The sequence below is a fragment of the Crocodylus porosus genome, unplaced genomic scaffold, assembly GCF_001723895.1.
Source record: "Crocodylus porosus isolate Cpor-Errol unplaced genomic scaffold, CroPor_comp1, whole genome shotgun sequence".
NCBI classification, from domain to species: domain Eukaryota; kingdom Metazoa; phylum Chordata; order Crocodylia; family Crocodylidae; genus Crocodylus; species Crocodylus porosus.
In genome coordinates, this window is record NW_017728931.1 from 82,807,052 (window position 1) to 82,833,153 (window position 26,102).

Consider the following 26,102-nt stretch of genomic DNA (forward strand, 5'->3'; position numbering starts at 1 on the left):
CCAAAATAAATAGTGTACTAACATCTCACACACCCTATTATAATAAATCATCACAGATGTAGATCATTAAATTTATTGGAGAAGGTAAGGTGCTTAGATGTTTAACATCATGAAAAACCTCAATGCAATTGTACACCTTCTATTTTCCCTCCTTAACTCACTTTACTACAACTTTGCAAATACTAACTCAATTTAAAAACCAACGTACGTCAGTCCTGACAACCACAAGATATACACAACCATCTTCCTAGCAAGCCTCAGTTACATGAACAGCAACGTTTAAACTAACTTTTAACTGCTGGCATTTCAGAACAAAAAAACAATTCTCATCTTTAAGCTTTAATATAAATACTGTAATTCTTCCCTTTGGGATTTCGAAAGAGTTCAGATATCATAGGATGAACAATACTATACCTCTAGACAATATTAAGTCTCTCAATATCCAAAAGAACTAAAATTTAGTGATGTACTTGCTCATGTGGGATCAGGCCAAAGAGAAGAAAAATAAAAGAATCTGTGGTCCTGTGCCACTGGACTGATATGTATGGAGATCCCTTAGGTAGTTTTTTTCTGCAGTTATTTAGACGTGCAATTCTACTGTCTCAAGGCAGACTGGAGAGACTGAATCAGAACATTCACTCTGATTCAAAACAAAAAAAAAATCCACACTACCTTCCTAAATTCATGCCAAAAAGGATTATTCCCAAAGCTGTAAGGAGGCTAGGAATACAGTTTGTGCACAGTGAACATTTAAAACTAAAATTAAAACCAAAACCATTACAAAACAAGTAGCAACAACTTTAGGCCATTGCTATCTGAATGAACAAAGAATAGCTAATTTTGGAGGATGATGGATTAGCAGATGGTAAATGTAATCAATGTTCTTGGCTATATTTCCCTACTGGGGGGGTGTTGGGAAGAGAGCTTTTTTGGCAGGCATATCACAAGTCAGTTATCCCTGCACCCTTCCTGAGGCTGCCCATGCCACTTGTGGCATATGCTACAGGTTGACCACCCCTCCTTCCTAAAGAACTGATCACTGTCGAAAATGCTATTGTAATGTGATGTGAACGTTTAAGGAATCCTGAATTTGTTCAGAGAGCATGACCCAAGAGTCTTACAGTTCCAAGTAATTAATTTCTCTCATACTCTCTTGGGTAGGCATTTCCCTTGAATAAACTAGTCTAAAAGTTTGTACTCTGAGCAACTCACATCTATAACCCATAAATCAAGGGCAAAATCTGGACGGAACTGTGGGGGGAGGGATCAAGCAGCAGGGTAAAAGAGGGGTTAGAGCAGTGGCTTTCAACATTTTTACACTTAAGGCACCCCTCAGAAAATGCCAGCTCTCAATTTTCACTTATTTTTTGACCACGGAAAAATTATACAGCAATTTCTTTGTTACCAAGAACTCAAAAATACCACAACGGATCAGAATGTTCTTTTAAGACTATGGATCCTTATTTGAAATCATTGGGTTTATCTTGCAAATCATGTTTACGCACCTAAGAGTGTTAATATTGCATGGCATTCTGTAGCACCCCTGAAAGGATTTCAAAGCACATCAGCATACCGTGGGACCCTGGCTGAGAATCCCTGGGTTAGAATCTCAAAGAGCTAGTGAGTGGGAGGCCTGCCTGGTTTGGGTTTGGTAAATGTAGATTCAATTTGGTTGCCATTTTGCAGAGTATCTTGGGGCCCACAGCTGCTGAGCCTAGCAGCTGTTAACAGATGACTGAGAAGACAAGGCTTGTCTAAGCAGAAAAGCTAGGTCACCCAGAACCCAAGTGACACAGGAACCAGTGACACCAGGACCAGCAAACAGGGGATTTGAGTGCGAATCTGCTGGGAAAATCTTCCCAGCCACTTTCATATACTTTCTTCATTGTAAACTTACTGAGAGGAAGCAGATGAAGGAGGAATAAGGATTTTTCTTTAAAGTAGCAGCAGCAAAGGAAGAAGGGGCTAGCAAAAAATGAGTAAGTTGGCTGGAAGATCTCACAATGTCAACACTATTGTTAAGCTCTTCTTCTGACTTCACTTGTGTAGGCTCTGTCCAGGGCGGACACGGACCACCCAGGTCCTAGTTTAGTTTTTGCAGGGACTGCCCCCATTCATGGGGGCTCTGAAGACATTGTCAAGGGTGATCTTGAGCAAAAAGCGACTACAGAGCTCTAGGGGCAAAAGTGAGGGGGACTGGGGTCCAAGTAATATACTCAACCTTTCCGGTCAAGGCTAAAAGCCTGGGTAGGAAATAAACATATTTTAGAAATCAACATGCAGAAATCAACATGGCGCAGGGTTACCAATGGAGTCCCTCAGGCTTGGTACTCAGGCCAGTACTCTTTAACATTTTCATCAATGATCTAGATTCAGGAGTCAGATGTGAACTGGCCAAGTTCACGGACAATACCAAATTATGGGGGAGGGCAGTCACACCGCAGGACAGGCTGGGGATACAGGCCAACTTGGGCATACTCTCAAGGTGGGCCAACCAAAACCTGATGGCCTTCAATGCAGAAAAATGCAAGGTGCTACACCTCAGTAGGAAGAACCCCCAGCATGCTTACAGGCTACGCTTGTTAGCACCACAACCGAAAGGGACCTGGGGGTCTTGATGGATCACAAGATGAATGTGAGCCACCAATGTGATGCTATGGCTGGGAAAGCTAACCAAACTCTGGCGTGCATCCACCAATGTATTTCACGCAAAACCAGGGACATCATCCTCCTGCTTTACTCAGCCCTGGTGAGACCACAGCTGGAGTACTGAGTTCAGTATTGGGCCCCACCACTTCAGGAAGGATGTAGAGAAGCTTGACAGAGGCCAGAGTAGAGCCACTCGTATGAGATCCAAGGCTTGGAAGGAAGGCCATACAAGGAGAGGCTGAGGGACTTGGGACTCATGAGACTTGGGAGTGTGGAGAAGAGAAGGCTCAGGGGAGACTTGGTGGCAGCCTACAACTACAAAGGAAGGGTACATCAGGACCTGGGAGAACACCTGTTCACCAGAGCTCCACAAGGGATAACAAGGTCTACTTGTCATAAACTCAGGAAGGCCGATTTAAATTAGACATAAGAAAAAAGTTCTTTACAGTGTGTGTGTCCAGGGTCTGGAACAAATTCCCCCCAGAGGTGGTGAAGGGCCCTACTCAGGACTCCTTCAAAAAAAACAAGTGGATTGATGTCTTGCTGGGGTCACTTGATCCCAGCTGACTTCTCATCTATAGCGGGGTGCTGGACCCAATGATCTCAAGAGGTCCCTTCCAGCCGCTAATGTCTGGAAATCTATTAAAATATAGTTGCGTAGATTGTTTTTTCCAGCAAAATTTTGGCTTCTTTCAACCATGAGGTGGTGTTCCAAGAAGGACTACTGGGAAGAGATGGGATTCACCTGACAAAGACAGCGAAGAGTGTCTTCATGTGCTCATTGTGTGAAAGGCTTTAAGCTAGGTTCACCAGATAGAGACAAAAGCCAGGTGACCCAGATAAAAACCCTAATAAAGGGAAGCAATAGCAGAAACCTTCACAGTGCTCTTTGGGTGTTATAAGGAAAATCTGTTAGTTACTGGAAATATTTATGTCAATTCAAGAACCACAGGAAATAATCAAGAAGAATTGTAGTTCCTGTTATAAATCACAGAATTATGATCCACCTGGAATAATATACACGTGGTTCACACAACTGGAATACTGTCATGGATGGCTATAACTTGTTCAGGAAAAATAAATGGGAGGGGGAACAGAAGTGTTGCCCTTTTATAAAGGAAGAAAGAGAGCACTCACTGCATGCATCTTCTGAGGTTCAGCACAAAGCAGGAGGTAGACCTGTTGAAAGCCTCTGGGTAAAGGTCAGAGCAGAGAATGCCAGGGATGGGCATTTGCTATAGGTTACCAAAACAAGAGGAAGAGGTGCACAAAGTCTTGTTTAAACTACTAATAGAAGTCTGCAAGATACCAGACCTCATTCTCATAAGGAACTTCAGTTTCCCTCCCAGCAGATGTCATGGTAACAAGGCAATGTATAGGAAGTCCAGCAAATTTTATAGTGCACTGGAATCACCTTTTTAGTACAGTGTTGGAGAAGCCAACTATGAAAGGAAGCTCTTCCTGCTCACAAACAAAGAGAAATTAGTTGACAACAGAAAGCTGGAAGGTAAATGGGGTGACAGTGACAATGAGACAGCTCAAGATGGAAGGGAGGGAGGGAGGGGAAGCAAGCAAGAAACGAAAAAGCAGACTTTAGCAAACTCAGGAAAACTGGTGGACAGGGTCTCCTGGAAGAGAACAGGAGTCCCAGAGAGCTGGCTGCACTTCAAGGAAACTGTATTGAAAGCACCGAAGCAAGTTATGTCAATGCAACGAAAAAATGGGCAGTGCAACAGATGACCAGTGATCTGTTCATCAAGTTAAAATTAAAAAAGGACTTCTACAAAATGTGGAAACTTGGTAATATTACTAGGAAAGAGCATAAGAGTATTGCATGGGCACAGTGAGAAAAAAAATCAGAACAGCCAAAGCATGATTTAAGATACAGCTAGTAAGGGATGTAAATGGCAATAACACGCAAGTCAGAAGTAAGAAAAAGACCAAAGAAAGTTTAGGCACCTTAGTGAATGCACAAGGCAGTAATCTAGTTATGGATGTTGCGGAGAAGGCTGGAATATTTAGCGCCTTTTTACTTCAGTCATCATGAGCCAAGTCAGCTATCAGATGGCAAGTGCAGTTGGCACCTAAGAAGGAGGGGAAGGAGGCAAACAGACACAGTAGCAGAAAAGTAGGCTAGGGATTACTTAAAAAAGGTAGATGTCTTAGATGAGTTGCACCCTAGAGTACTGAAGGAATTGACTCAGGTAATTTCAAAAGCATTGGCTATCATCTTTGAAAGCACAAAGTCAGGTGAGGTCCCAGATGACTGAAAAAAGGCAAGCGTCCATTTTTAAGGAGGATCCTGGGAACTGCAGGCTCATCAGTCTAACCTTGACACCTGGAAAGATCATGGAGCAAGGAACCTATTTCAAGGCACCAAGAAGAAAACAAGGGGATGAGGAACAGCCAGTGTGGAGTCATCAAGAGCTAGTCATGCCTGACCAACTTGATTTCCTTCAAAAATAAGATGAAAGATCTGTGGATGAGGAAGAGGAGTAGATTTGATACACCATTGTTTTAGTAGACTTCACACCATCTCCCATGACATTCTCATTAACAAGGGACATAAAATGAATGAGCATCGATCTGACATCAGCTCCAGAAAGAAGCAAAGGGTATGCAAGAGAAATTGTGTAATGGTGGATTTAATTTCCTTTGTAATAATAGTTGGCATTTAAGGGCTTAAAATATAAAACATGCTGGTAGGGGTACGTGGGAAGCTGGTAACTCTGGAAAAGGGTATGCAATACAAAAACGTTTGGGAACCTCTGATATATACATAATTTCTGATTTTATTTATAATATAATGTTAGTCAGACTACTAATCAGTCTTCACATTTTAGTCGATGCAAATCTACTTTGTCTTCTACTCATTAACAAACCAAGAAAATACAAACTAGATTCTAAGGCAGATACATAACTGGTTGGATCATTCTGCTGAATGAGCAGCCATCAATGACTCAAACTGATGGGAAGAGATATCAAGGGAGGAGGAATACTCCAGGGGTCTAGTATTGTTTAATATATAAATTAATTTGGAGGATGGGACTGAGTACATGCTTAGCAAATGTGCAGATGATGTAAAGTTAGGTGCAGACACTCTGGAGGCTAGGGCTAGGATCCAGAATGACCTTGATAAGCTAGAGAAATAGTCTGCAGTCAGTCAGCTGAAACTCAGCAAGTGTAAAGTCCTGCACTTGGGACAGAATAACTGCATGCACAAACAAACAGGAATGAGTGGCTAGGCTGCAGTACTGCAGAAAAGGATGTGACAGTTACAGTGGACTATAAGATGAATATAAGCCAGCAGTCTGCTGCTTTTTTTTCACCAAACAAAATCCAACAGCATATTATAATAAATAACACCAGACTCATCCTCAGCTCTCCCACACTGCACTGCAGGAAGCAGAAGCCAGAAGAGGAGGAGAAACAGAGTCCAGTTGCTGTTACAGTTGAAGTAAAAGGGGAAGCAGCCCCCAGGGCCTGTAACTTAACCCGCTGTGGACCACAAAAAGCTCGAGCCACCAGTTGCACAGCCCTGAAACAAACTATCTCCTGCAGCTTCAAAGAGGAGGGGCATGGGGGAATGATATGCCCGTGCCCTGCCTCTACCCCTCACTCCTAATCCACTGCCCTCCCAGCCCTGCCAGTACCCCTCACTCCTGACCCACAGCCCACTACCCCCAACAGCCAATCATCTTCCCCACTGCTCTCAACCACAAGTGACCAAGCTCCTAGTCCAAGAGAAAGCAGAAGCAAAGCAAAAATATGGACATTCACTCGCATTTTTTAAACCTGCCTGGACACAAGGACAGGGGGCCAAAAAAGAGAACGTGTCCAGAAAAACCCGAATGCATTGTAACACTAGCAGGATTAGGAGCAATGGCCTCAAGCTGCAGGAGAGTACATTTAGAGTGAAGATTAGGAGGACCTTCTCACTATGCAGGTGGTCAACAGGCTACCTAGAGAAGCTGTGGAATTTCTATCCCTGGACATTTTCAAGAGCAGGTTAGACAGAAAATTGACTGGGAAAATTGGCTGGACAAGGTGACCTCAGATGAGATTCCTTCCAGGCCTCCTTTCCTATGATCATGATGGATAAGTGACCATAGGCCAGGCAACCAAATTAAATCTAGAATTATGGCTCAAGTTAAGAGGAACAGGGTCAAAATGCAGATATGACAGAGCAAGGAAGTGCAATACACTGAAAAAAAATGAGAAAAAAAGACTTAACAGTGAAAAATGATATTTCTTGAAAACAAGTACCTGGAGCCATCAATTACCATTATTACAAAATACTGATGCACCAAGGGCAAGTCTCTTCAGAGGATAGGTGCCCCTCTGAAAAATGCTGAATGAGAGTGGCTTGACAGTTTTCAACTTGAAGTTTGAGTGCCAAGGATTAAGTTTATTCAGAAAAATAGAACCAAGATTAAAGACTCCACTGGCTCTCTTTCTGGTATTATATTAGCTCAATACTCCAATTTTCAAAAGCTAAGAAAGACAGATCTCTTTCATGGGTGTACTTGGTATGAAGTTTATTTCCTACTTATGGGAACTTTTTACCATCTTGTACCATCTACACTTTTCCCAGAGCCTGACGAAGGGACTTTGATCCCAAAAGCTTGCAGAAAATTTTCTTGCCATTTTCCAGTTGGTCTAATAATAAGCAACATTTTGGAACCAAAAGTTCTAGTTTTTTTGTAGATCTCTTTCACGGCCTTTCAATATTTCTATGTTGTAATAAGAAATACAGTTTCTGAAATGTATGGGTGAAAGACTTCATTTGTAACAAAAAGACCCTTTATCACATCAAGTTCATCTGAAGTTGTGTGCTCACTGTTCTGGAAGGAAGAATGGGTATATAGACAACGTCTCACTCGAACTCAACTCTGCCAATGTTCTGTTTAATAATAATCATTTTTTCTGGGAAAGTCATGCATTTGAGATCTGGCCAAATTTCAGCGTTAAGAGGGCAGTCTGTTCTTAAAGCAGACAATCCTACCATATAAGCACTGGCATTTATTTATTTAGCGCATGCAGTTTCAGCGTATTGTTTTGGCCATCCTAAAGGGATGTCATAGCGCGTAGGGATAAAGTTAGCTTATTCCTTTGAAAATAATCTTCCTTCTTATGGTTACTTGGATGCAGTTAATTATTTGTCTTAGAAATCTGCTTTTTACTATTTGAGCACAAAATCTTTTTTATCCGATTGAACATTTGGGCAATAAACTGCATAAAGTGGAACCTAAAAATTTAAAGACATATGTTACAAGATTATTTATACTAAAAATGCTCCTTGCAAAGCACATTGATGCTGTAGATGCTAGGATGACTGCAATTAGTAACTCAGTTTTAAAGAAAGTACTGCATCCTCTGCAAATAAGACAAACAATAGTAACCACATTTAGACCAGGTAAAATTTTACAATCAGTGCCTAATGAACCTCTGGCCAAAACATATAATCTATCTAATGAACCTCTGGTCTTCATCTAGGCAATGACTAATTAAAATTCAGGGCCTTATTAAAAGCAAAGAAGTTAAGGGGTATAAAACCAATAAAAAGGTAAAAGTTAAGTGTTCATCCTTCTTTCAGTTGTTCACCAAGATGAATATCTAGTATTCCCTGCTTCAGGGAACAGGAGCTGGTATGTGTACTGTTGTGCATGTCTTATTTGCCTGAAGGTAGCCTATCACCACATAATCAAAAATTATACATAGAGAGACTTATTTTCTTTTATTTACTTAATGTGTTCATTTTATAGATTTCCTGACTATGCAATGAGATTCAAAAAGGATGTTTTTCTTCTCTCTCTCTACCAATGCCTTGAGGTTTTACTTAAAATGTATTTGCCTATGTAAAGAAATTTATCTTACATTCTAGCCAACAAGACCAAATACAAATACAAATCTTTGAGAAAAACCCAGATTTTGTGGCAAACTGATTTGTGTGCGTGAGAGTGCGATGCAATGACAGACAGAATACATCAGCTTCCCTGCTCAATACACACGCCCCAATTCTGGAAGTGTAATTTTTTAGGGAAACAGTGTACACGCTGCATGCAAGAAAATACAGTATTTGTTTGGGTTCAGGAATAAAATGTTAAACGCGCACTGAAATGTCGGGAGCCTGAGGCCGGCTGCTGCTTTTAAGACATACAGAACTGTCAGACAGATGCAACAAAGTAAAAGTTAGCCGAAACTTGTACGACATAAATCTGCTTCCTAACTTCATTTTTTCCAGAAGTAGAATTACCCACCACAATTGGCAGATACGAATAAACTGGAAAAGAAAGATGTATGAATAGAGCTTTGCAAAACACCATCATTTCAACATCCGTTTCAGCGTTTCATTTAGTCGTTTTGAAGCATTGTCCTGTTTCGTCGAAACTTTTTTTTTGCTGTTTCAATGAGTTTTGATGTTTCACCCGTAGGCTATAATGGGGAATAATGAAAATGCCTAAAACTGTCATTTCTTGCCCGATTCGGATTAAAATTGCAGGAATGGTAGCCCCTTCTGAAAGCCTGCCAAGTTTCAAGGAGATAGGTGCAGGTGTTTCTGGGAAACTGCACCTCAAACTGTTCAAAGCAAAAGTCCTGACACTAGCTGACAGCAGCAGCCTCCTCTCACCTGACTCTCAGATCTGGGGGCCTGAACCCCTGGGAGGGCTGTACTAGACTCCTCCCAGGGATGAGAGCCCCCAGATCTGCACACTGGATGAAAGGATGTTGCCACTGCTGCCTGGGACCAGCACTGGGCACACCAGAGAAGACTGCTGTTACCGCCTAAGCCTCCTCTCATGCGGCGCAGATCTGAGGGCTCGCACCCCCAGGGGGAGTCTGGCAAAGCCTGGCAGCCCTCCTGGGGGTGCGTGCCCCCGGATCTGCGCCCTGTACAAGAGGAGGCTCAGGTTGCCTCTCCCACCAGGGACCAGCACTGGGCGCAGGCTGATCCTAGCACTGGACAAGATTGCTGCTGCCGCAGACTGAGCCTCCTCTCCTCAAGCGCAGATCTGGTGGCTCGCACCCCCCAGGACGAGTCCAGCCCAGCCCAGCAGCCTGTCTGGGGGTGTAAGCCCCTAGATCTGCACCCCGGATGAGACGAGACTCAGGTTGCCTCTCCCACCAGGGACAGGCACTGCCCACTCGCCTCCCCGCTCGGCCCATGGCCAGCTGTGGCCTGCTCACTAGCACATCAGCCGGCTACGATCTGCCCCGCACACTCCTTACTGGGCTATGCCCTCTCCCCCTGTGCGTCCCCCGCCTGGCTCCAGCCTCCCTGCAGCTTACCAGCAACAGCAGCTGCACGCTTGGCCTTACGGCACAGCCCCCCTGCATGGTGAGAGGCAGCACGGTGAGAGGCCGTGTGCTTTCGGGCAGCTCCAGGCAGTCGCCGGGGGCTGCATGCCGCTTACAGGGACTGCTGGCCACACCAGCCTGGGTCCAGCATCCACAGAAGTGGCTCAGCTGGACAGAGCAGGGCTCATGCACGCAGGCCCTGTGTGGCCAGTGGTTCCTGCGAGTGGCACACAGCCCCGGGTGACTGCCTGGAGCTGCCCAAAAGCCCATGGCTCTGCACCATGCTGCACCACAGCAGCATGCTGTGGCAGAGGCCGTGCAGATAACTGGCAGCTGCTCCCAGCTGTGCAGAGGGGCTGCCACAAGGCCAAGAGTGTGGCTGCTGTGCTGGTAAGCTGCAGAGGGGGGCTGCAGCCTCTTACTGCACTAGTGAGCAGGCCACAGCTGGCCGCGGGTCAAGCATGGGGGCTGGAGCCAGATGCAGGCCGAGCAGGGAGGCAAGCAGGGAAGGCCCCAGTCCCTGGTGAGAGGCAGTCTGAGCCTCCTCGCATACAGGGTGCAGATGTTGGGGCTCACACCCCTGGGAGGGCTACTGGGCTGTGCCAGGCTCCTCCCAGGGGTGTGAGCCCTCAGATCTGCATGCCAGATGAGAGGAGACTCAGGCTGCCGCCTCGGGCCAGCATTGGGCACAGCCAATGCCGGGGAAGACTGCTGCTGTGGCCAATCTCAGGCAGCTGCAGCAGCCTCCTCTCATCCAGTGCACAAATCCAGGGACTCACACCCTCAGGAGAAGCCCAGCACAGCCCCGCAGCCCTCTGGATCTGCGCACCAGATAAGAGGAGGCTGCCACATGGGACTGGCGCTGAAGTCAAGTAAGCCCGGCTTCGAAACTCAAAACATTTAGAAACTTTCAAAATATTTCAAGTGCCCTTGTTTCATTTTGAAGCTGTTTCAAAGCCTTTTGTTTCATGCTGATTTCGCAGTTTCAAGCTCGAAACCATTGAAACAGCTTTGAAATGAAACACCCGGCAAAATTTCACATAGCCTTAAAATCTGGTTGTCTGGGCATAACAAAGTGATTTTAATTACGAATTAGAACAGCAGGGCACAAGCACCTGTAGTTGAAGCCTTTTTTCTTTTTCTTTTTTTTAAATAATGAAATAAAAATAATGATGCATTAGTCTGGCATTCTTTCTGGATTCAAGTTAGTGTTTCAATCGCTAAAGTGGCAGCCAAAGTGCTTGTCTAAAATCTAGAAATTCACAGGGAAAGAAACACTCAGAAAAATTATGAAGCTTTAATTACAGCGTGTTGGGCTAAAAAAAGACATCGCAGAATGGAGCAATTCAGCCATGCTGAGATGCATCATGGCACAGGTGATTCACATCACTGGGCAAAACGCACATCACCACTTGTCCTAAGCCCTTGATGGTGTTGCACAAGGGGTAACAAGATCTCTCAGTAAGAAAATGTACTTTCTTGGAGGGAACACTTGGCATTCCCTGCTGCCTCAGCCCCATTTCACAGCTTTCTCCCATGCCCAGCATGATTCAAGGATAGCAAGAAACACCAGGCATTCCCCTGCTCAGTTAGTCACATGATGCTGACTGAGCAGGGAAGCACTTTTCCCCACATCCTCACACCTACAGAGTAAGTGTGCAGCAGTGGGGAAAGCAGGCATTTCCCACACTTAGCAATCTCCACAGGGCTGGCTGAATGGAGAAAGCATGTTTCCCTGCTGCCTGAAACCCAGAGAGTGGGTCTGGGGTAGCATTTTTCCCCCTGCCCCAGACCCACAGCACAGATCTAGGCCTGCGGTGAAATCTTTAGAAGGTAATAGATGTCTGCTGGAATAAAGCAGCAGAGTCTGTTGCTACCCTTTTGTTGCACCACTGATTTTTCTGTCATGTGGCACAACAAAGAGTAAAGACACCCATTTACTCTGCATTGTCACCTTAATTTTTAAGGAGGCACAAATGAGAAATCAGACATCTGTTTCCACCCTTAAAAACTTGTAAGAATGGAGAACTCAATAGAAAAGACCAAGTCTTATTTCCAGCCTAGGCACAAAAAATATACTTACATTAACTGTGAAATAAAAATAGAAGAGAAACTTTTACAACCATGTCATAGGCAGATCTGAAACATGCCATGTTTTAGAACATAATAATTTTTCGTCTATCCTCTTCAGTAAGGAGGCTAGAAGGTTTGCTCTCTTCATTGAAACATGTTTTATTTGTTTCCAATTGTTTTTATATGGATTCAAAGCTGACAAAAACACTTATTTCTTCATCTTGTGTGTGGAAAAGCCTGGCATCAGTTACAATTACTGAATGAATATATATCAGGTAGGAACAGCCTATCGGTCACACAAAGCTATTTTAGTTTGAATGACCAGGTAAAACTTGAGATGTAGCTCCAGTTAAGGGTTGATTTTAAATAGACCCTTAAGTTTTCCTGGTCATTAAGTTCAACAAGAAACGTGTCTGGCAGTATGGGCACTAATAGGGTTATTAAGGTAAATCCTTCTTGGATCTATAGATTGGAGGGGGGTGGGGGAATCTTGCAAAGGATTTTATTCAACAAAATAATCCCCTGTAAGATAGAGTGCTGAATATGCCAGTTTTTTAAATGGCTATTTTGCTTCAGTCTGTATTGCACAATCTCACTGATTTACAGTACAGAACTTTCTATTGCCATCAAATAGTGTTACTGCTGTTGGGTTTTTGGGTTGGGTTTTTTTTTTGTTTTTTTTTTTACGTAAACACAAATAAAAACAGGAACCTCCTACTGGAATCCTCCATTAAAAACTGAAAAGAATAGTAAGACTGCAGAATGAAACACAAAGGCCATAGCCAGATGCATGCATTACAAATCTGATCACCAGGGAACTGGGTTTTTTGTTTCGCGTGGGAAAACAGAAGAAAAATGTGGATTTTCCCATTTAACTGAGAAAAACGAGAATTTTTTTCATTTTAATAGAGAAACATGCAGATTTTTCACTTTTGCAGAGAACCTACTGGCAGAGTTCAAGCCTGCAAGGGGCTGGGGGAGTGGGAGAACTGCAGTCATGCAGGGGGCACCAAGTGTATATGAGAGCTCACACATACACATGCCACCAGGCAGCCTGGAGAGCAGCTCTGGAAGGTAAGTTTTTTGTTTTGTTTTTTTTTGGGGGGGGTGGGGGGGGGTTGAGGCCCCCACAGGGTGGAAGGAAGTTGGGCAGGGCTGGGGCTGCTGCCCATCTAGGACAATGCATGGGGCTTGGGGCCCAGGGCTGGAATGTGTGGTCACAGGGCCCCAGCAGGAACCAGTACAGGGCTGTGGAAGGCTCGTCTGGAAGGTGGAAGAGCTGGCTCCCCACTGCTGCACGCACTCCCAGGAGGGCATGTGGGGTACATACCCCCCCAGCAGGATGTGGCACAGCAGGGCAGAGTGGGGCCAGGCGAGGAAGTTCCTTACGACTACAAGCCCTGCACTGCTCTGGTGACGTGCCCCCTGCCCACCCAGCAGCAGTGGGGGTGGCAGCACAGAGTTGTGCCCCTCACTGATGCCAGGTGGGCAAGGGGCACTTCACCAGGGTGCTTTGGGGCTTGCAGCAGCAAGAGTTTAGCCCTGCAGTGCCAGGTCCCACCCACTGGGCTGCAGAGGTCCTTGAGGGAATGCAGCAGGGCAGGGAGCCTGAGCCTGCAGCAGGCAATCCACATCTGTGTCCCCTACCCCCCTGCCCCGATGGGCTCCGCTCTAACCCTGCTGCCCATGGGGGAGGAAGTGCTGGGCTCCACACTCTGCTCTGCTGCCACAGCAGGGCTCAGGCACTGCTTTGTGGGGCAGGGGGCTACAGACCCTGGTCCCTGGCCTCACAGCCCTCATAGCTGGAGGCCCCCTCTGGAAGGGCTGGGAGTAAGAAGTGAGAGCCCTGGACCTGCATCCTGGTGAGCAGAGGGAGCTCTGATTTTCCATGATAAAAAACCTAAAATCAAATACCAAAATTTATAGGTACTTAGAATTTATATTATAGTGATTGAGGCACTGGTAGGCTTCCAAACTGCTTTAATATTGTTAATACATCAAAAAAAATTGTGCTCAATTGATACCTATATATACAGTGACATATTTTAATTGTGGATTTTGGGGTTTTAAATCAGAATTTGCAATATTTTTATAGAATGTGATTTTTAAATAGAGAAAACCAGGATCCCTGCTGAACATGTATTACATTTTCTTTATTATGCAGGATAAGAGAATGATATAACCCGAGTAACAAATTCTGATAACCAGATGATCTTCATTTCATTCACTGCAGACATTCTACATGTTCAGAAAAGGAAGAAAGGTCTGTTACAAGGGCAAGAGTATTCATTAAGGCACTGGGCTGAAACCCAATTTATCTTGGTTTTTTTTGCATCTGCCATTGACTGTCCCATGTGAGACTTGTCCAAGATCATCTCTCTGTCTCACTTCTGTAATTCACATCTCTGCTGTCAAAAGCGTTTTAGTAAAGGTTGTGAGAATTTCTAATTTTGAATGTGACATACACAGATAGGTCTTTCATATTCTGTCCCGTCTCTTGTAATGGTCTACAATGACTGAGGCTTGGGCCCCAGGAAAAAAACCCTAACAAATAAAAAACACACATTAAATTCCACCCCCTCCCCCCTCCCACACACACAAAGCTACCTTTCTCCTAAGCTAGATTTAGCACAGTGGCACTCTACTTTCTCACCCCATGCACCTGGATCTGCTGGCACCATCTGGCAGACAGGGCTACATAATCTGACCAGTGGGCTCCACACAGGTCTGGAAATTTGACAGTAGGGGTAAAGCAATTAACAGTCCCACCACTCCCCTGCCATCAAATTTCTGGATCCTTCAGTCCAAATGACAATGCTCCAGAGCACATCTGATTTTCCACATGCCCTGAAATAGCAAAAAAACCTATACAAAACACAACTTAAAATCATGCAATAAAGACACTTTATTGCAATGCATTCATACCACACACCACAGCAGAAATTATAGACAGCCTTACATTTGCCATTTTCTGATTTCTCAGACTTTTACTTCACAACTTTTAACATTACTCTAAACAAAAACAGCATTGTTTTTGAGAGACAAAAGCTAGGTTTTTCTCAAAGATTTGAATGAATAGCATAATTCAGTTATTTTACTAACACAACCTACTTCACTTATATGCATACATCAGGGCTAGGGACAGAAATGATCATCATTTTTGTGCAAGTGATCAGAAACTGGTTCAAATCTGTAACACGGCAGATGTTCAGTGCACATAAAACACTTTCAAAACGGCTGAAAACAGGTATAAGATAAACCTGAATGGATATCAGACTTAACTGATTGACATGAAATTGGTTTATTGAATCAATTTGCATCTGTCTCAGATCCCCTCCAGATTCAAGTTAACTCAATCCCCTACCATCAAAGGATGCTTTGCATCTCCCCCACAACCCCCTTCTTACCCCCCTCCCCCTGGTGGACAGACTAGCCTTGGCCCAAGCTGTCTGCTCCAAATGAGGATGCTTTAGCACCCCCTCAACACACACACTCTCCCCCCGGCTTCTGGACTAGGTCACTTCAGGCACGGGGCTGCATTTGTGGAATCAAAAGTAAATATCTGCTGCCTTGCTTATCAGTTCAATCTACGCAGCTTAGACTACCTGCAAAGACTGCACTGATTCAGCCTCAGGCTTGTTGACTGTCTGTACAGTTAAGCACAATTCATTACAGTTTACATTAATCACCCATATACAGGTAAGTAAGTGGTTTATGCACTTAAACATTGGGTAAATGCACTACAGGGCCCACTATTTACTTTGCAACTGTTCTATTCCTGTCAACCACAGGGAAAGAGTGAAGGCTAACAGCCATTTGACAGGTGCTTAGCACAAGTCCTGAAATTGACAGGAGCTAGTCAGTTTCAGGGCTACTGTATAGATAAGGCTTGCCATAGCAGTCCTGAAACAAACTAGTAAAAGTCTTGAAAAAATGACAGGAGCTGGCCAGTTTCAGGACTAGAGTAATACCATTAAGTTCAGAGAGGTAGATACCACAGCTGTCTGAAATTTTACCAAGTGTCTTGTTTCAAAGCCGCTTTGACACGTTTTGAGCTTGAAACAGCAAAATCAAAATGAAACAAAAAGCATCAAAACAGCTTTGAAACGAAGCAAGGGCACTCTAAACGTTGCAAAAGTTTTGAAACGTTTAGAGTTTCGAAGCAGTGTGGTGGTGGGAGGCAAAGTCTGTGCTCTGAGCGGCTCCACAGCCCCATGTAGCTCTGCTCAGTGAGCAGCACAGCCCCAGCTCTGCCCACCTCCTGCTGCTGGGCTGCTCTCCAAGCAGCTCCGTAAACCCATGGAGCTCAGCCCAGCGATGCGAGGCGGAGCGCAGCCCTGGCTCTCCTCACCTCCTACCACCGAGCTGTGTCCATGGAGCTGACAGAGCCGATTGGAGCACAGCTCTGGCTCTACCTGCCTCCCAATGCTGGGCTGCACTGCACTCCGATCAGCTCCACCAGCCCCAAGGAGCTCAGCCCGGCAGCGAAAGGCAGAGCACAGCCCCAGCTTTACCTGCCTCCTGCCATGCTCCATGGGGCTGGCAGAGGCTGATATTTCACACAGCCCTAGTACATACCCTTTCCTAGTCCTAAGGCTCAGAATGTAATGGAGTACACTGAAACTAACACTTGTTCCTGTATAATTTATCAACAGATATATTTTGTGCTTGCATTAGTACACATTCTGATTGCAGCTGGCTAGCTACCTAGCTAATGAATGTGTATACATGAAGTTTAATTTTGGATATATTCAATAAATGTTAACAATGCATTATCTCTAAACATCGTTATGAAATTGGTTTTTTTCTATATTTAAGACATTTCTTTTTTACAATGAAATGTCAACATTTAAAATGCAAGCGTCTCCTCTTCCTTCTGCTATGATATATTTAACCTTAATGCAATCTGTCTCTTTATTTACCATATTTACTCAAATCCAGGACATGTCTATTTTCCCATTCAACATGAGGAAAAAAGCCCTTCAGATGGAAGTACTAGACAAGGAGCAGGTGGCTGCTGCAGCTCTGGATCCAACTCTGGCTCCAATTCCAGCTGCATCCTGAACCCGACTCGAAGCCACTGCCATCACCCCCATCCTCCCCACCCCCCAGCCACCTTAACCTCCCGTCCCCTGCAGCTTAACCTCAGTTGTGGCTTTGGCAGGGGCACAGAGAGGCTCCAGCCCCTGCCTGGCCTGGCAGTAGCAGCAGCCCCAGACCCAACCCCACCATAACCACTGCAAGAGCAGGGCCAGATCTGTGACAGAGTAAGCAGCAGCAGCAGGAAAGCACAAGGGGAGTAAACCGGGCAAGGGTGCAGAGTGCAAAGTTCAAGCCACTTGACTCTACCACCACCTAAATCCCTGCCACTGCTTTCCTCACTGCAGTGGTGAGGAGATGAATTTAAAGACAACTCTCCAATAATTATTCTATACATGTTATATATTGTAATCAAAGCCCAGTAAATCAAGCAGCTGCACAACACTTAAGCAATATAAAAAACATCTGTCTTGCTAAAATGAACTCAAGTGCAATGATTCTCTACCTGGGCCCCATAATCCTAGGCACCAGGTAAAACTGCCCCACACAGAGGGCAGCACCATACACATACACCATACACCTTCCTCCTGCATTAGAGTCCTCTGATAAAGCAGGCAAAAGAGCTGGCTAGGCTGCTGGACCTCCTGGTCCATTCCCTCCACTTCCCATACTCCTTCCTCCCAGACACGCACAGAACAGTTCCATATGTCCTGCATGTCTCTGTTTGCAGGAGGCAATGTGCACAGCCAGACTGAAAAGGGCTTCAACACAAACCAGCTCGCCTGGCCTGCTTTAGGGTTATCAGAGAAGCGTAATGCAGAAGGAGACTACATACAACACAGCCCTTCCTAGTGTGGCTGTGCAGCAGGAACATAGGGCAGTGGCACCCAGCTGAGGAGCACCAAGGCAAGGTGAGCACAACAGCTGTTCTTAACTGGGGGGACATACCATCAAGTTGTGGAAGGGTGCCTTGACTCTGAAAAAAGGCTGGAAACCACTGCTCTGGACAGTCAACCCCAAGAAGTAATAGGCTTGAAAATGTAGCTTAGAATTAGAACACCCACCACTGGACTTCAAAATGGGATTTACCTGAATATCCCAGGAAAGAAAAAGAGCCCAAAGACTGTATTTAGTTTCACAAGCCACATTCTGCATCAATGATATTTTAAGTTACCATAAAATTTTAAAACATTACCTGCTACTTGCGCCAATCTCTCGTGAAGTTTATATAAACTGTTCATCATGAGACTCTTCTCACTTGGCTGTAATTAAAGAAGCTGGTTAATATCAAATCAATGGACAGCTATAAAAAGAAAAGCATCTTTCCTCCACCCGGAACCTTAAGCTGAAACTTTTCTCCTATTAGATTATCCACACAAGCAGCATTTTGTGCCTCAAAAGATAAACCAGTGCAAAAAAAAAAAGGGCAACTGCCTAAACTACTCAAAGGATAATTCTGTCAGGTCATGAATTAAGAAAGGGCAGTACCTGGATTTGCAAATACAAATTCTAGAAAGCAGCCTGACAATTTAGAAAGTTGCACTGTTCTCGCTACATTAGCATCAAATCGCTGCACTAGAAAGATCTTGGTAAGTATTATGAACTTGGAAGTGTTAACTTGCAAAAAAGGAAACAAAACAAAAGGTGCTAAATATTTGTTTTCAGTGAAGGCACAACAACACTTTCTGCAAAAAATAACTGAATTTCCATTGAGTTATATATCCTCTGCATTCAGGCTAGCATTGGATTTTTGCAAAGGAACTATGTACTATGAGCTTTACACATCTATCTTCAAACTTAACCAGCTCATTCTGAATCAAGAAAATAATGATCTCAGAACTGTGAAGGTGGATAAAGTGGTCAGTGTTTGTAAGATAAGATCCCAAGCCCTGGGCACACTACATTTTGTGGCATTATAGGGGCATATATACTTCTACAAAACAAGCTAATTGTACATGCTAAGGGTAGCTGTAGTGCTACAAAAACAGAAGATCTACTATATTTTGTAGCACCACATATAAAATGTGAATAGTTACACATAGAGCTTCTGGAGCCTTTGGCCAGCATGCCACAGTGCTCCATTCTTCCTCTCCCTTCCCCCTCCCACCACCCAACAGCAGCAGCCCAAATTGTTCAAGGCTACTCTAGGCTTTCCCTGCTGTGGCACAAATAACAGGAACAGCTACCCTCCCTCCCTCCTGCAGTGGCAGCAGCTGCTGCTGCCACCACCACAAAGGAGGAGACAGTGGGTGGGCACCGTTTTTGACAGCTGCTACATCAGGACCAGAGCTGAGACTTGGTAGTAAAGCAGCAGCCAAAACACAGGCTTCCCTCTCCCTTGCCAGGGATTGGCAGATGCATCTAAAATTCAGACACCAATCAGTCCTAGAAGTAGCAGTGGAAAGGAAAGCAGCTGCTTTCTCCCTGCTACTCCCCCATGCAGCAAGCAGGAAAAGGGTCTGTCTGTTTCAGCTGCTGCTGCAGGAATAGGACCCGACTGGGTCCTAGAAAACCTGTCTTTGATAGCTGTCTGCCCTCTCCTGTCTCAGACAACAAGGAGGCTGCTATCCAGTATCACTGTCACCTTCCCCAGCAGGAGAAAGGGGAAGGCTAATTGGTGACTGGGCTCACTAATAGGCTGCCCTGGGGACAAGAGCAAAGGATGTGCCCTCTATTTCTTCCTGGATGAGGCAGTCTCTTAGGATACATTTACACATGCTCCAACACATTCCCAATTGAAATGCATTGGATCAGACTCGATTTATCAAGTCTCAAGAGCTGCTCTAATTAAAATGCCTCCCCTGCCATCCCAAGTATATGTATAGGTACCCTTCAGTCTTCAGCCTTTAGGGATCTACTGATGTCCCTCTGGAACAAAGAGCAGCCAGAATGAAGTTCTGCTACATTCCCAGACTTGGAATTCACTTTCTTTGCCAGATGTGTACCAGTTCTAGCTCACTAGTCTTTATAGTATGCCACAAAGAACATATCTTAATGGCTTGTTAAGAATTGAATATTGGGTAGGTTGGGGGTTACTTTATTTCAGCTACATTTACGTTGTGTCTATGTATTCCAAGTTTATGCAGCAGAAAGTGAAAGGATTCTTTTGGTCTGTTAGTAAAAATATTACTACAAATGACCAAAACACCAAAAAGTGTATATTTTGTTCAGCTTTGAAGGATTGTCTAGATGTATATGAAATATTTACCAGATAATCTATGGGAGTACACAACTAAATAACTAAATGAAGATTAAAGACTTACTTCCCAAAATAAGTATGGGTGGAAGGTCAAATAATACACAGCATCTAGCATTGTTAGCTACATTGATGAGAGCTTATTATCTTGTTAATGAAGTCCAATTTTACCGCAGCACATATCAAGAACTGCTCCAGAGATTATTTCCTATTCAAGTACGTTTCTATCCTAATACAGTTTTCAAGGATCATGCTGGCATCAAGAGGAGTGTATAACAATTCACTTAACTCCAGCTAATGGTTTCTAGGCTGTCAAAATGTGTTCAGCGATCCACCAAATAGCTCTAACTACCAGCTCCTGCAACTACCTGGAGACAGAAACAGTCAACTTCCTGGAAAGTTTTATATGAAATACCAACTTTACGTACCACATTTGACAGCTGGAATATAATGAACATAGTAAGAATATATATAATGTTCCACTCAAAAAAACAAACAAACAAAAAACCTTGAGCTTGAAACAGCTCAATTTTTAGAAGTTTCTATTAAAAAAAAAAAAAAATCTACCTATATCTTTGCTTATGGCTTTGGCTCAATATAGTCAAATGTTTTAATGAATTGGGTATCCAGGTTGTAGCTATATTGGTCTAGAGACAAAAGGAATCAGAACTCATGGTAGAGGCGATATCTTTTATTAAACCAACTAGATTTTTGCAAAAAAATACTTTAATTCATAGATTCATACATTGTAAGGCAGAAGGGACCTTGGACATCATCAGGTCCAGCCCCCTGCACCAAGCAGAAAGACAACTGGGGTTAGGTGAGCCCAGCAAGGTGACTGTCTAGTTTCCTTTTAAAGATGCCCAGGGTAAGTGATTGCACCACCCCTGGAGGGAGCTTATTCCACAGTCTGGACACCCTGACTGTGAAGAAGTTTTTCCTAACGTTGAGCCTGAATTGATCTTCCAGGAGTTTGTGGCCATTACTCCTGGTTTTCCCCTCGGGTGCCCTGGTGAACAGTTGATTAACAAACCCTTGATCTACTCCCCTAGTGTAACAGTAAGCTGCTAAGTGTTCAGAAGCTGTCCCCTGTCAGCTTTCCATTCCTCAGGCTGAAGAGTCCCAGATCCCTCAGGCTTTCCTCATATGGCTTGCCTTTTAAGACTCTGATCATACAGCTGGCTCTTCTTTGGATTCTCTCAAGCTTGTCCACGTCCTTGTTAAAGTGTGATGCCCAGAACTGGATGCAGTACTCCAGCTGCAGTTTCACTAGTGCCAAGTAGAGTGGAAGAATCACCTCCTTTCGTTTTTGCTGGAGATGCATCAATCAATGTATGCCATAGTATTATTTGCCCTACTGGCTACAGCATTGCACTGCCAGCTCACATTCATAATGTGGTCTATTATTATCCCCAGGTCCATTTCATTTGTGGAAAACTTTCTGGCATGCCCTTGTCCAGGGGGCAGTTCTGTGACTGTATATAGGCAGGCAGGCAGGCAGATCTCCTGTGGAATATGAACTTTCATTTCTACCCAGAAGGACTTCTACAATCTTTTCACCTATGCCTGTAGAAGGCTGTTTGTGCCCGAAAGCTTGCAATTGATTTTTTTTTTTCGGCAAAAATCTAGTTGGTCTAATAAAATATATCACCTCTACCATGAATTCTGATGTTTCATGAATGAACTTTATCTGACATCAGAAACTAATGGGAGATGTATCCAAAGGGTATTAATTAGCATAACCCTCATGGATAATTAGCATCTCATGGTAACTGTACTCTACTGAAAGGAGACAGAGATTTGCAGGACAGAAGAGAACAATGGGAAGGAATAATCTGTAAGGAATACAGGAAGAGATAGTTCTCCTGTATTCTTTTAAACTCATTTTAAATGGGCACAGCATTTTTCACTTCAAATCATAAAAACAGACATGTAAAATTTGCTTAATGTGACAACAGTTTAATTAATTCACTTACTGCACCGAGTGGCAAAATGACCTCTGCTTAATAGTTTGACATACCTAAACATATCTTTGTTAGCATTAATTTTGTATAAACACAAAATCTCACTACAAATATTAATCACATCTACTTACTTTTATTTTGTCAAGCTCTCCACTGAATGGATATTTAACTATCAAGGAAAGAAAAAACAGTTAATTCATCCATTACAATAAAAAAAATTAAAAAACAAACAAGAATATAATCTCAATCCCATTAGCAAAAAGTCTGATCTTTTGAGGATTGTAACTTTTTTTTAGATTCAGAACATCTGCAGTCTTTAAATTTACAGTCATCTCATTTTCATTTGGCATAACAACCAACTCAACTAAGTTTCATATTTTCTGTTGTAAGATCCCAGCAATTTGAAGAAACAGCCAGCAATATACCAGTAGAAGCAGTTTAAAAAAAATACCACTGCTTGGATATGAATATAAGAAATAAACCAATACTCTGTCAAACCTAAAATAAACTCCAAAAGTAATTATTACATTTAAATAAAATATTTGAGATGGCAGAACTTTTACAATCTAGGCAAAAAAACCCAACAACACATCCTTATTCCATGATGACCCCTCTATCACAATGCTATGGAGCAGGAGTGATCCTAAATGAAGGGGAATTGTAGGTCAGCTTAAAGAAGTATAAGTAACATGTCTAAATAACACAGTTACTATAGTTTATGGACACTTAAGCTGCAGATACCTAAGGCTGTAGTCAAGAAAAGAGTCTGTAGCCAGAGGAAGCTGAACCTAGTCATATAACTGAAAAAAATACAAGTTTTTAAGCAACAACAGACCTAATGCAGGAATTACTGGGCCTTATTTTATGGCATAAGTATGCAAAAGGTCAGACTATGATGATGAATCTTCTACAGGTCTCAGTATGTGAAGTGTTAACAAATGCAGAAAAAAATGGAATCTTAAAGAAACTAAACTGCAAGTCCAAAAGGAAAAAGTCTGTAAGCTTAACCTGTTCACTACTGTTTAATATAGTAAGCACACTGAACAAACACCCAAGTTGCTATAGCTCTACTATGTACATGAAACAAGGGAATTGCACAGTGGAATCATTCAGGGCAAAACATTTTTTAAAGATCGTATCAAAGTATTAAGACTTCTGGTTTGGCTGCTCTAGATAGTCACTTATAACCAGATTGCCTGTCAAAGAACAGGCTTTAATTGTTATTTTTAAGGCAGTTGGCATGGCAATAGTCAGAAACTCTTCATTTTTTTTAAGCAGGTGTTCAATATCAAAAGCATCACTGGACAAACACAAAATCTAGAGCACAAAATATAACACTTAATTACATAAGTATATAAAATATCAACATGCATACATTCTCTGTTAAAACAAACAAAAAAAGGCTCTTACAATTGCAAAGGACTATGGACAAGAGTGAAAGTAAAGACACAGTTGCAAAACAGTCCCAGGGCCTCAGGTAGCCTGCTATGAAAAGTCCCCAAGATAAACCAAACGTAAAAAAAACTGTAAACCTAAAGAAACAACAAGGCAGTCCTCCAAAACAAGAGCATCCCCTTTAGGTTATGTGCTCTTCTTAGTTTCTCCCTTATCTCTACTGGTTGATCCAAGCTGCAGCCGGTAGCTGACCTACTCAGTCTCTCCTGTAGTCTTCACTGGAGCTCCTCTCAGTTCTCTAACCAGGGCCATTACTTTTGAAGCAGACACTCCCCTGCACTGCAACTGCATTTGCATCTTAGGCCTGCCTCTTCTGGTCCCAATGCAAAACAGTCCATCTTAAAGGGCCCACACACTTTTCCTTTAATAATAGGTTACAGAGGTCCCCATTATATTCCCACTATCAATTCTTAGACAATTTGCACAGAAATATTCCCTACACTGCTATAGGAGCCTCAGCTTTCAAATCACCTCTATAGTTCATTTATTAAACATCAAGAGAATAGTTGCTGCACTGCAAACATTAATCTAAAGATACAAGCAACAATTAATTTAACATTAAACATGCTCCCAAGGAATATTTTACTGATTAAACTAAAGGTTGGCATCAGTAAGGAGAAGAAAGGACAGCTGTTATGCAATCCCAGGTACTTCTCATAATTTACAGGACATGTTCCATGCAGCAAATTGTTTCACAAGGTATCTCCCTTTAGTTTAGAGGTAGAAAGCCAAAGAGGGAAAATTCTAGTGTTTGTATAAAAACAAAACAAAACAAACAAACAAAATCAAGATTTCAGCACTGGCTACGTTCAGTGGAAAATGTGCAAAATACCCCAAACCACAATCCCAACACTCCCATGCATTCTAGGACACACTTGCAAAAAGCGTCAAATCATTTTAGTCTGCAGGGGCTCCAAGTTGAGCAATAAACTGAAGTCCACCCTATCCCAACCCATCCTTCCCCATGTCACCATATCCCAGAATATAGCTAATCCTGTATTATCTACACACTGTTTTTAGAGTATGACTTTGCATCTGGCTACATTAGAACACCAAATTTGCCAAGTATTCCCAGTCAAATTATATCCATATCATTAATTACCACTCCCAATTTCCCTCATGCAATTACTGTGTTATCTATCAGTTACCCAATAATCAGGTTCTAAGCCATTTGATATGGACTACACTGAATTTATTTATTAAATGTACATGCTGTCCTCCCCAAGAAGGTTCAGTGACATACAACAACAAATTAACCATCCACAGGATGTGAAACAACAGTTTCCACAAAAGACAGACTAAATTAAAGCAACCTATTTTGCATAACACTCATCATTATCAGGATGTCAGGCAAGACATTATGCCATTATCAGCCATAAATAAAAAGACTTAAGATTTCTCACCTCTACCTACACCTATTTCAATAGGATGCTTGTCATCAGCAGCTGGCAAGGGAGTCCTCACAGCCCCTTAGTCCTCTGGATGAATACCTAGGGTTGTATCATTCAGTTTAGACAATAGTGGACAAAAACCTAAAATCTCTTTGAACTGTCATGCCCCAAAGCCCTACTCTTTTCATATAATCAGCCATTCAAATTATAGCCATCAAGCATCTTTCTTATGGTTCCCCTCTCTCAATTTCTGCCTAATGCAGGCAGAAGCTACAAACAGCTAGTGGCTGGAATTGTACTCACATGTACTACACAGACGTCACCCATATATCAGCACTTTAAAAAAAACAAAACATTGGAGCAGAGTCATCAAAGATGCAGCCCACAGAGCCCTATTATCCTCGCCCCTGGTGCTACTCATGGGTCTCCAATTTGACTCACAGGCTGGGCAGACCAAACAGCCCTATGCATCACACATTGCACCCACTCCAGCTAGCATCCTGGAGCAGCAGAGCGGTCGCTGCATACAACAAAGTCCTAGAGCAGCTAGAGCAGAACTATGCCACATGCAGCACCCACTCCAGGACACATGCTGTATCTGGTATGTTGCACCTGTCTGTGGGTCTGATCCAGCCTACTGACCAGCCCCATACAACTGAAGTTACTAGCTGAGTAGATCAGTCTGAAAGGTCCCTTAGACATAACAATTTAAGATGGCAACATAAGAAACTTCCGAAATAAATAAGGACATCTAGAAAGAAAAATCAGAATTACTTTTATTTTCACTCTGTAACTTTTTCTTTTACAGATTAAATATGATTAATTCAAAACCCAGTTTATTAACCATAATGTTTTGCTTCATCTCAGATAACAAAAACCACAAAATCTGAAAGCACATCAGCCCTGAAAATACATGCTTGGATTGAAATGTTTCATAGTTTCCTAGTTTCTAGGGTCAGAAGGGACCCGAGTAGATCATCTAGTCCGACCCCCTGCCATGGCAGGAAAGAATACTGGGGTCAAACGACCCCAGCA

General features: G+C 43.1%; 1 protein-coding gene across 1 annotated transcript in view; it reads right to left on the reverse strand.

The window, feature by feature from the left end:
- The window catches only part of LEMD3 (LEM domain containing 3), a 68,499-nt gene that overhangs the window by 16,983 nt on the left and 25,414 nt on the right, over positions 1-26,102 (reverse strand). Inside the window, exons 3-4 of the mRNA XM_019543943.1 lie at positions 22,353-22,390; positions 18,257-18,323 (exon numbers count right to left, since the gene is read on the reverse strand). Coding sequence (XP_019399488.1) covers positions 18,257-18,323; positions 22,353-22,390 — 105 coding nt within the window. The remainder of the gene's footprint in view (positions 1-18,256; positions 18,324-22,352; positions 22,391-26,102) is intronic.